The following is a 12,250-nucleotide window of genomic DNA, read 5'->3' on the forward strand; positions in this document are numbered from 1 at the left end:
AAACTCTGGAATTTCTGTTGTGGTTTTGATTTTGATTTTGGTTTTGTTTTTGGTTTTGATTTTTTTTTCACTGTGAGTACTCAAAACCGCATAATGGATTTCTCAATAACATCAAACCAACAGAATAGTTACACTATTGTTCTCAGTATATTTATTGCTGTCATTCAATTCTTAAAACTACCCTTCCTCTCACAATACCGGCTGTTGTTCCCTACGCTGGAAGATTCACCGTTCATAGTTTTTTTTCTTCTAATTTCATCGCCCTTCGTCTCAACTAGGAAAAATAATACATACTTTACGATTACGATTTGATCACTCTATCGATTTATTCCTATAGTACACTACCATCTCTTCGAACGGTCCCCAGTGTTTTGGCACTACCAGTGATTTTTTGTTTCACCTAAAAACTTATCTGTTCATCACCTTTTTTTGAGTTTTTAATTGTTTTTTTTTTTTTGGACGTTGTCTACTAATTTGATTTCTGCGCCAGCATCACTCTATAACAGTTTATTTGTTCAAATCTCAACGAGAGACCGCCTTACAGCCTAGTTCTCACTAATCTCGGGGGGAGAGCAATAACTACTACTTAATCGCTAGATGTTAATTTAAGTTTCTTTTTCTACGCGGGGACTTTCGAATCATCAAATCGCCAGATCGAAAATAAAACGTTTTTTTTTTAATATCTTGCTTTTTTCGCTCAGTTCCAATGAGTTTCAACGACTTATTTTCGGTAATACTTAACGGTTTTTTTTCTTTTGATTTAAGGGACACTTTATGTTTATTACTAAGCTAAACTTTCGCAATTTTACACCGTTTATTCGCTACTCATAATCGTTTGTAATTTATAGGAATTTGATTTTGATGTTCATATTCTAAAATATCAGTTTTTTTCAATCTTCCTCCCTTCGAAACATTTTCAAACTTTCAACTCTGATTCGATTTTAGCACTTTTCTTGTCAACATTTAACATATTCTATTTCAAATGCTATTGTCACAGTTAAAACCCACTTAAAATAGAGCTTGCTTCTAACGAGCATCAAACGATAAGTAAATTTCACCAACTCTAACAAGCACGGGAAGAGTGTCGAGGGGGAGCAGGGTTTTTACCTAAAACTAGCTAACATTGTCTTGGTAGTTGCTACTAGTAAAGTGTCTTACATTTATCGCCATTTTAGAAGCTACTTTTCCCGTTCTTAATTGACTCAACAATTACCTTCACTTTGCGGGGAGGGGAAGGTGATAATGGGCGGTGGATTATGCTCAACATTTTACCTAAAAAGCACCTAATTTTATCTAAATGGAGCATTTGCCGATGATTTGCTGCGTTGACTCAAGTCTCAGAAGATTATAGGTGGGGATGAATCTTGTCGTGTACAACCTCCCGAATCACACTGTTTACTCTATTAGATTAATAAATCTTTTAGTTAACATCCTAACATCGTCCTCTAATAGCATCTTGTATCAACAGCAACTTACTCTGCCTACTAATGTGTATATAAAACTAATCATTTGAAGCGTTTTTTTTTCTCTAAGGGATTCCTAGAATCCAGTGGTTCGAATGTCGAAACACAACACCTTATTCGCGAAAAATCTAAAAAAAAACTTTTAAACTTTTATATCACACACACTCACACACGCACCGGTCCTCTACGTGGCTAAGCCCCCGACACTTTTAACTGTTGGTGCACTACGACGTGGCCGATATCTACCAAATGTCGCAGTTTTTCTGGTAGCTCAGCATCGTGCTCGAGTGGCACTGAAAGACATCCGACGCGCTTCCGCCTTGCGAGATGAGCCAGGTGAGTCTGTAAAAATAATAATACAGAAATGATTAAATTAGGATGTGTTACAGAAATGGCTTATAAAATGTCGAAAATCTGTTTCGCTGGAATTTATCAAAATCTATCCCTGCGAATGATGATGTATTTTAATACAATTAAGTTCATCATTTCAAATTAAAAAATTAGCAAATAGTTTTTATTACTCAAATTTCTAGGCCTCAGCACAAATCGAATCGAATGAGGCCCATACAATGTTATTTGGGCTGAAATTTAATTGAATTAGAACCGAAAATGTTCAGCACGGAAAGAATATTTTAAGCAAAGGGGTAAGAGCGTGCGTACACCGTGCTTAACATTCCAACGCCCAAGGCTCCAAAAAAGTTGGAACGGTAACTTCAACTCGCTGGTTCTTGGGCATAACTCAACCAATCAAGATGATTCTTCTTTCCAGTGATTTGTTAGGATGTCTAGATGATTTTAGAACTTTGCAGAACTTAATTTGATCAAATCTGTAATTTTTGCGAGCAAAAACATCGTTCCAACTTTTTTTTTTGCGTGAAAAAAAAAATCGTCAAAAATTCCGCGGAGGCAGTCGTTTTAAAAAAGTTGGAACGATGTTTTCTGTCGCAGAAATTACAGATTTGTTCAAATCAAGTTCTTCCAAATTTTAGGATCATCTATACATTCTTACAAATCACTGGAAAAAAGAATCGTCCCGATTGGTTGAGTAATGCCCGAGAACCAGCGAGTTGAAGTTACCGTTCCAACTTTTTTGGGAGGCTTGGGCGTCCGTGTAAGTTGGACATGCGTTGGGCGTTCCAGTGTTAATTATGCCCAAAATGAAAAATAATACATTTGCAATGCTTCTCATTTCAGCTAGAAATTAAATCCTTTTCGCATGTGTACACGCTTGAAATCAAGTTTTCGACTCATCAAGTGTGTTTATGATTCGTGGAAATAGAATCCCTATACCGGGAAACCATAACCTCACCCATTTGCATTCGCACGAGCTCCCTTCCCTGAACATTATTCCCTGGGCATTTTTTTTTTTTTTTGCCAAAACATAACAAAATTGGTCAGCATTTCATGTCAGCAGAAAAATCGAAAAAAATTAAGGAGGAATTGAGATTTTGGGCCAAATTGAGTTAAGAACGCCATTTTGTGCAGCTCGCAGCTCTCACCTTTTGACCTTCACAGATCCCCAAAATTCGATTTCAATCCTGAGATATTAAAAAAAAATCACCGTGCATTGTTATCACTCTTCACATGAAAAAAGTTTCAAACTTGTCGTGCTATCTTGGCACACCCTGAAAGTTGCTGTAAGTGCGACAATTGGCCAAAGGGATTTCAGGTCCGAACGCGTTTGACACAAGTACATGCGACTACCGTGAACATTTTTAACCTTCGGGAACTCGCGTGTTTTCGCCTTTCTTACAAGTGCCCTTACAAACTGTGTACAAAGTACACGTACGTGACCTCCGGTGGGTTAATTATAACTCGGGACTCCGGCAACCAAATTCAACCAACCTTCATTTTCATCAAAATATCTGAGATCCGGCTTCAAAAAAGTGTATGATTAACACTTAAGTGGTCAAAACATTGCATAGGTTTGTCAGATCTTTCATATTTTTGGCGCGTTGGATACGTATTTTGAATACGCATCCAACGATGGGTTGCATGATTAATCCGGACATCATTTGCAATTAAAATGTCAAAAATCCGGCTTTTCACAAGTACTAAAGTATCACTTAAGTGCTCATAACTTCTTATAGGGTTATCAGATCTTCAGTGTTTTAGGCTCATTTGAAATGTATTCCAATTACCCAACTAACGATGGGTTTCATAACAGACCTGACCATCATTTTTATCGAAATATCTGAGATCCGGCCTCAAAAAAGTGTACAAAAAGCACTTAAGTGCTCATAAATTCTGATAGGGTTACCAGATCTTCAGTGTTTTAGGCTCATTGGAAAGGTCTTTTAAATGTCTTTCTAAAAATGTGTAACAAGACGGAGTTTCATACAAAAACCACCCTTTTTACAACCTTCCGGACTTTGGCCAAAATCGTGTTTTTAGCATAACTTTTGAAGTACTTTTCTAAGCTTCATAATATTAACTAGGGTCTGATGGGACCACAAGACGGATTGAATGAGCCCAAAACGGTCAAAATCGGTTCAGCCTGTCCGGAGATAATCGAGTGCATATTTTTCGGTGCACGGACTTACAGACATGGCCACGCACAGACATTTGCTCAGAATTTGATGCTGAGTCGATATGTATACGTGAAGCTAGGTCTAAGAAGTCGAACTAAGAAGTGCATTTGTCTAGTGATTTTATAGCCTTTCCTCAGTAAGGTGAGTAAGGCAAAAATTCAGTATGTCTGATATTTGGAACCGTGAAGGAAGAGCACTTTCCCGACATTTTGCGGAGCATACCGAAATATTTCGTCGGAGGGTCTGGAGCAATTTTTTTCAAAGATTTTTTTCGATTTTATGGGAAAAAAGTTACTGAAGATCGGTGCATTCATGTTGATATCACTCAAATTTCTCATGAATATGCCTCCAACTAAATATATTTGACCAATATTTGGCCATTATTCTTGGAAAAATACACCGTGATTAAACAAGGTTGAATAAAAGCATAGGTAAGGCTTCCAACTCTTGCTGAGCAAAAATCCGTACACTTGGCCGATATGACCCCATGGTCTAACAAAAAATGGTAAGGAATTGTTTAGATAAATTTGGAATTAGGGACTTAAAAATATTAAACTGTGTCGTATTTAATGACTTGTACGTTTTAAAATATCTACAAAATTAACAGTGATTTGCTGAATCAAATTTTAAATTTTTTAAGCGTATAAAACAAATAATCGTCTGACGAAAACGATAATGGTTTTTGTTGTCGTCGGGACGATAACGATAATCTATCGTTATCATTATTCGGATAATTCTATCGGCGTTAATCTTATCGCCGTTTATGGACGATAAATCATTTTTTAATCTTTCTAAGATCGATTAATTTAGCCATATCATGTTAGATTTTTAATACTTTCAATAAGAATATATTTTTTGAAAATCTACACAGCAAAAAATCCGATGGTAAAATCGCATGCAAAAGCATGCACATCACCTTTGTGAGCAAAAGCATGTAATATTGTATGAGAAAACGTGTACACAAAAAGCATATACGAATGAAAAAAAAAATTATGCACACCCCCAAAAAAACATCAATCTAGTGAGAATCATATCCAGATTACCAAGTCCGCGCCCCAACCATCTCGGCTATCCCACCGTCTTGATATAAGTGCGTTCAACGCCGATGTACCAGTAGGTTTCCCGTACGTCGTATGCTGTATTAACTGTATACGATGTATGGGGAACTTGCAGCTACATCGGTGTTGATCCAGACAACCTCACAGCGGTGAGATAGCCGAGATGGTTGGGACGAGGACTTGGTAATCTGGATATGACTTTCACCAGATTGATGTTATTTTTGGGGGTGTGCATAATCTCATTTATGTCATCCGTACATGCTTTTTGTGTACACGTTTTCTCATACAATATTACATGCTTTTGCTCACAAAGGTGATGTGCATGCTTTTGCATGCGATTTTACACAGATATTTTTTGCTGTGTAGTAAGTTGGATGGATATTAAACGAATTGAAATTTTGAATGCTTTTTCAATTTATTCGAGTTTTTTTGAAAATACTAAAATTGTTCACAAAATACCGTACTTTTTCGAAAGTACTAAAATTTTCATAATTTGCAATATGGGTAGTAAACGAATTGATATTTTGAATGCTTTTTCAATTTATTCGAGTTTTTTTTTGAAAATACTTAAATTGTTCACAAAATACCGTACTTTTCGAAAGTATTAAAATTTTCATAATTTGCAATATGGGTAGTAAACGAATAGATATCTTGTATGCTTTTCCAATTTATTCGAGTTTTTTTTAAATTCTAAAATATTCACAAATTACCGTATTTTTCGAAAATACCTAAATTTTTAAAATTTGATTAGAGTTTTTTTGGACTTAAAATTGTTCACTAAATACCGTAATTTTTCGAAAATACTCTAATTTTCAAAATATGCAATATGGGTTTTGCATGCTTCGTACATACATTCAAATTGTGTGTGCTTCATATCATACAAATTTTTGCGTCGTACGATACCCATATTGCAAATTATAAAAATTTGAGTTTTTTCGAAAAAATACGGTATTTAGTGAACAATTTTTAGTCCATGATTTACATTGAAACTTACTAGATTTTCAAAAAATATATTCATATTGAAAGCATTGAAAATTCAACATGATATGTTTGAATTAATCGAGATTAGAAAGATTTTAAAAATGAGTCATCATCCATTATCGGCGATAGATGTCAAGTTTGTTTTAACGAATTATATAGTTCTCAGTATTTTCACGAAAACATTTGTTAATTCAAATGTTCATAGTTTTCACAAGCTTTAGAAATCCTTTGGATCTTTTATTGGATTAACAGTCTGGACCCGAAGCCTGATTTTTCTGTTACGTTCTTATTGGAATTTCATATAAACTGTAACGGGAATTGCAGGCACCGGGTCTTGACTATTAATATGATATGTAAGGAATATGAAAAGAAAATTGTTGATAATCAACTTTGAACTGAGGAAAACCCGGAAAACTATTCCAATCAAACGGGAAGTTTAAATAAAAATGACTAATTAGCAAAAGCTTTGACCGAATCAAACACGCAATTCTATTTTTTAATGTTCAAATTCCGTGCAAATCTGTATTATACGAAAAAATCCGTACAAAAATTCTGGCTTGTTAAAAATCAACGAAGAGGGTCAAAAATCCGTACGGTAAGGAAAAATCCGTACAGTTGGTAGCCTTGAGCATAGGGTATGTTATCCATTAGTGGACTCCCAGTTGGTTTTTTTGATGGAAAATTCAATAAAATCACAGTTTCAAGCGGTGTCCAAAAATTTTTTATTTGCCAAACAATTTTAAATGACATTTAATTGTACTTTTGGCAAAAATAATTGTTTTGAGTTTAATATCTGAAATCAGCCAGGGCCACTAGCATCTTCAAAACAAAACAGCATTTCATTTGTATGATCAAATTAACTATCTATTTTTTTGTAGGGTGATCCAGCCACACATCGTTGATGTCGAGACCTCTAAACTGGACCCTCGTCCTGTCACGTCCGTCAGTAGCTTGTCGTACATTACAACTAGAATCAGATCTGCCAATGAATTAGTACACTTCGACCAAATAAACACTGACTCTGTATGGATCTGACAATAGAATGAATGTACAGGTGTGTTTTATTCGAAATTTAAATCAAAAACCAAAAATTCCAGTACGTTTCTTGTAAAACCTGTCTGGCTTCTTTTGAAAACAATAAAAATAGATTAACAGTTCATATTTTACAAGTCGTGAATTGAAAAAGAGACGACCATTTGATCGTCAAAATTCCAGTAGATCCTCGATTCGCAACAATGGTCGATACAATCATAATCCGACAACCGTTAGTTCAACAGATCAACGAATTTAGTCCGATATCATTTCACTATTGATTGATCGAGACTCTATGGAAATTTTGACAAATCAGAATGGTTTGTATGCTACTTGAATGAAAATCACCGATTCTGATAGAATTACTAAATTCACTCGCGTATAGTATTATTATTTGTGTCCCTAAATACAGTATGTAAAAAAAGTATTTACACCCCTTGGGCACTATGCACATTTTGTGATGAAACTTGTAAACAATTTAAAGTTTGACAGAAACCTAGTACTACGTTTTGTTCAGAAACTCATGCCGATCATTTTGCTATAAAACGCTCATGAAAAGATGATTTCCATAAAAAGTTATATAACAAATACTATTACAAAAATAAAAAAAGGTGCAAAAAAAGTTTGTACACCTTTTGAAAAATTAACATAAATAATGTTATTTGTTGACAAATCACCATAAATCCAGTCTCCCAACTCCAAATAGACATGATTGACTGATTAAAAAAATAATTTGGATTGAATATAAAGTTTACTAACTACTTAGTATAAAAGTTTATATAACTCTGGAAATTCTATATAAAACTTATCTAAACTTAATTTTGCAAACTTTTAATTCAACTAAATGTCAATATATTGCAATAGAATTTCTAAATAAACATTTTGGAGTGGGTATAAAACCGTTTTGGGGGTCTTTGTATCGATAGAATAGATTTTTCGTTGGAATTTCGTACCAACCCGGAATTACGTCGTCGGAAAATCCGCTGGCATCCGAACCGGTCCACAATTCACAAGTCAACCCAAATTTCCGATCTTTTGATACCTATACATCTAGGTTTTCTATAAAACCCACGTTTTTAAATACCTAAAATAATACCAATCAATGTAAAATTTTAGATGATGATATATTATACAAAACATATTTAACTAATTATCTTTAAAATCGGGACTACAGTCTGAACGGGTACAGGAGACTTTAGAGCAATATATTTGGAAATCGGTTAAAAATACATTTTAACCTAGTTCAGTTATTCTGCAATCATAAGTTTAAAAAAAGTAAGATTTGACGAGAACAAAAAATTTAATGAAAAAAAAACATTTTTGCGGTATGTACTTTGCATCGAAAATTTTCAAAAATTCAACAGATTTTTGGCTAAACCCAAACATGCTTAAAATGATTCTGATCGCAGGAAAATGCATTTAAGTTGATTTCAGCTGATTGCACTTATATTTCAATTTGCACAACCAAATCTGTATTCCCAGATCAAAATTTGTTTGTTTTTTTTTTCATTTTCGGGAATTCCCGGGACAAATGATTAAAAATTCCGGTGTTTTTTTTTAATCCCGGGAATTTTGTCCCGGGAATTCCCGAGTTGGATGCACTAGGCATGGTAAATTCTCCTGACCGAGCGCCAACTCCTGTTATGTCCAATCAAGCCCATATTTAGGATTTGAGTCAGTACGCCCACCGGAACAAGCCCCTGAATGCCAGCAAAAAAAAAGTCATATTTGTCACATCTTAGTGCCCCCGACAAAATTTCCCAGGATCAGACGGAGTGGTTACCATTGTAGAGCATTGTAGGGACTCTCATGTAAAATATCAGCTCATATGGTTGAGAACTAGCTGTTCCCAGGCGGATAACAGTTTACATGAAAATTACTTTGCGGTTTCTTTGTGTTTTGGTAAACCCGCATAAATTTGGCTCAAATCTCGGCTTAAAACAAACCAAAAATTGTGTCGAAAGCATCAACCCTCCACCGCAAACTTACATTTCATCAAAATCGTTCGAGTTGACGTCCACCCCGTTGTACTCCGACTCGGCGCACAGCTCCTGCGCGGACATCAGGTAGAATATCTGCGGCGGCGTCAAACTCAGCCCCGGTAACCGGTTCATGCCCTTGATGGGTCCCGTCAGCGAGAGCAACGTGTGGTACGCAATCTGCATCCCGCCGGAGTGAATCAGCAGATCCATCCGGCTGGCGTTGGAGAAAATGTCCACCGAACTGGGCACGCACGTCATCACCTTCGACTCGAACGCCTTCGTGATCGACCGCAGGATCTCCTTGGCCATGGCCGTACCGAGGGTGGCGTAGTGGAGGTAGGGAGGGAGGACGGGGTTGAAGTACGGGACCAGGACGGCGGAGAGGGGGACGACGATCGAGTGGCTTAGGCTGTCGTAGTATATCCGGGCGATTTGAGGGTATGCGTAACTAAAAAGGAGAGATTTTTGGTGATTAAGGTTTATTTTAATTTAATGAATACTCACGCAGTATGACTCGATTCAGATGAAATGTTTCTGTACGATGATCGATCCTTGTTCAGCTGGTAGATCTTCAGTACGTTTTCAAACCAATTGTCGGAACTTATTTCAATCTGGAAGTAAGGATGCGGATTTAAAACTTAATACAATCATGCCTCGGTTTAGCACCGCATATGAAGGATGCAAAACCAAGGTATGCATAACTGAAGCACAGAGCTTATTTTGGCTATATGGGAGACATTGGCTATAATGCTATGAAAAATCATTTCAAACTTTGAAAAAATATAGTGTTTTAGATTCGGGATGACGTCAGTAATCCGTTACAATTCGGTGCCAGTGTGCTCTTTTGTACTATAAGCTTGCTGGGATTCCTATCTAGATAGAACAAGAGAGCACACGGGCATCGAATTATAATTTCGATAGTAGGTAAATAATAAAATTTGTTATAATAAAAAAATGCTCAAAAATTGCCCAAAACTAAGTATTTTTGAAAAAAAATGTTTTGTTATTAAAAGTGAATTGGAATTTTTCATACATTTCAATGGATTATTTTTAATACTAAAAAAAATTCACAAATTTCAGTTTTTATTATAAGGGTATCTAACAATCGGATTTTTTTTGTAAAATACTAAAAAAAAAATATTTTTGTGAAAATACGTAGTTTTGTGAAACTTTTGAGTGTTTAGAAAATATTGCGTTATTACTTTTTAAAATCCCGATCATTTGAAATCCATAATTTAAATAAAACGGAAATGTTTTGTGTTTTTTTCCGAAAAAAAACAGTGTTTGAACATTTTCGAGTATTGTCAAAAAAATGTGTTAAAGCTTTCGAAATGCTTGAAACAATCTCGATCATTTGATACCTTTATTTAAAAAATACATAATTTTTTAGTTTTTTTTTGAAAATACTTGGGTAATTCTCCGCCAACTCACACAGCAGTTGCCCCGACCCCTCTTCGATTTGCGTGAAACTTTGTCCTAAGGGGTAACTTTTGTCCCTGATCACGAATCTGAGGTCCGTTTTTTGATATCTCGTGACGGAGGGGCGGTACGACCCCTTCCATTTTTGAACATGTGAAAAAAGAGGTATTTTTCAATAATTTGCAGCCTGAAACGGTGATGAGATAGAAATTTGGTGTCAAAGGGACTTTTATGTAAAATTAGACGCCCAATTTGATGGCGTACTCAGAATTCCGAAAAAACGTATTTTTCATCGAAAAAAACACTAAAAAAGTTTTAAAAATTCTCCCATTTTCCGTTACTTGACTGCAAAAATTTTTGGAACATGTCATTTAATGGGAAATTTAATGTACTTTTCGAATCTACATTGACCCAGAAGGGTCATTTTTTCAATTAGAACAAAATTTTTCATTTTAAAATTTCGTGTTTTTTCTAACTTTGCAGGGTTATTTTTTAGAGTGTGACAATGTTCTACAAAGTTGTAGAGCAGACAATTACAAAAAATTTCATATATAGACATAAGGGGTTTGCTTATAAACATCACGAGTTATCGCGATTTTACGAAAAAAAGTTTTGAAAAAGTTACTTTTTGCGTTTCTCTTTGTTTCGTCGTCCGTGTCTGTCGCGGGTGACCATGAACGGCCATGATCGATGACGACCAACTTTTTCAAAACTTTTTTTCGTAAAATCGCGATAACTCGTGATGTTTATAAGCAAACCCCTTATGTCTATATATCAAAATTTTTGTTATTGTCTGCTCTACAACTTTGTTGAACATTGTTACACTCTAAAAAATAACCCTGCAAAGTTAGAAAAAACACGAAATTTTAAAATGAAAAATTTTGTTCTAAATGAAAAAATGACCCATCTGGGTCAATGTAGATTCGAAAAGTACATTAAATTTCCCATAAAATGACATGTTCCAAATTTTTTTACAGTCGAGTAACGGAAAATGGGAGAATTTTTAAAACTTTTTTAGTGTTTTTTTCGATGAAAAATACGTTTTTTCGGAATTCTGAGTACGCCATCAAATCGGGCGTCTAATTTTACATAAAAGTCCCTTTGACACCAAATTTCTATCTCATCACCGTTTCAGGCTGCAAATTATTGAAAAACACCTCTTTTTTCGCATGTTCAAAAATGGAAGGGGTCGTACCGCCCCTCCGTCACGAGATATCAAAAAACGGACCTCGGATTCGTGATCAGGGACAAAAGTTACCCCTTAGCACAAAGTTTCACGCAAATCGAAGAGGGGTCGGGGCAACTTTTCCCGATTTCGTGTGAGTTGGTAGAGAATTACCCACTTAGTTTTGTGAAAATCTCGAGCATTTCACAAAAAAATATTATTACTACAGTTCAGACTCGATTATCCGGAGGCTCGATTATCCGATATAAGACTTCGGATAATCGAATCACGTGTCATTTTCATTGCCATAAGTTGTAAACTCGATTGTTAACTAATCAGAATACATTCCATAATACATATTTTGGGTTTTTTAATCAAATTAAGAATCTTTTGAATCAAATTTGTAATTTGGGGAACACAAACGAAAAAGTCTTCGAAAAATATATTTTTACAAACTTATTGATGTTTTGCAGATTTTTGATAGTAACTTAACTATAATGATGTATAAAGCATTTTGCGACACTTATCGCCTAAAACTTTCGAAAATTAGGCTTGATATTTGAAATTTAGTTTATTAGCCTCCCCCCTTCTCCTCGACCTCGACGAAAGCCGACGGACA

At 35.3% G+C, this 12,250-nt stretch overlaps 1 protein-coding gene across 1 annotated transcript in view; it reads right to left on the minus strand.

Moving 5' to 3' along the window:
• Nucleotides 1-377: 377 nt before the first annotated feature.
• Nucleotides 378-12,250, minus strand: part of LOC120423723 (uncharacterized) — a 60,813-nt gene continuing 48,940 nt past the window's right edge. The window contains exons 9-11 of the mRNA XM_039587628.2: nucleotides 9,552-9,658; nucleotides 9,055-9,495; nucleotides 378-1,805 (exon numbers count right to left, since the gene is read on the minus strand). Of these exons, the coding sequence (XP_039443562.1) occupies nucleotides 1,706-1,805; nucleotides 9,055-9,495; nucleotides 9,552-9,658 (648 nt within the window). The 3' untranslated portion in view covers nucleotides 378-1,705. The remainder of the gene's footprint in view (nucleotides 1,806-9,054; nucleotides 9,496-9,551; nucleotides 9,659-12,250) is intronic.

Source organism: Culex pipiens, chromosome 1 (genome assembly GCF_016801865.2).
Source record: "Culex pipiens pallens isolate TS chromosome 1, TS_CPP_V2, whole genome shotgun sequence".
NCBI lineage: Eukaryota > Metazoa > Arthropoda > Insecta > Diptera > Culicidae > Culex > Culex pipiens.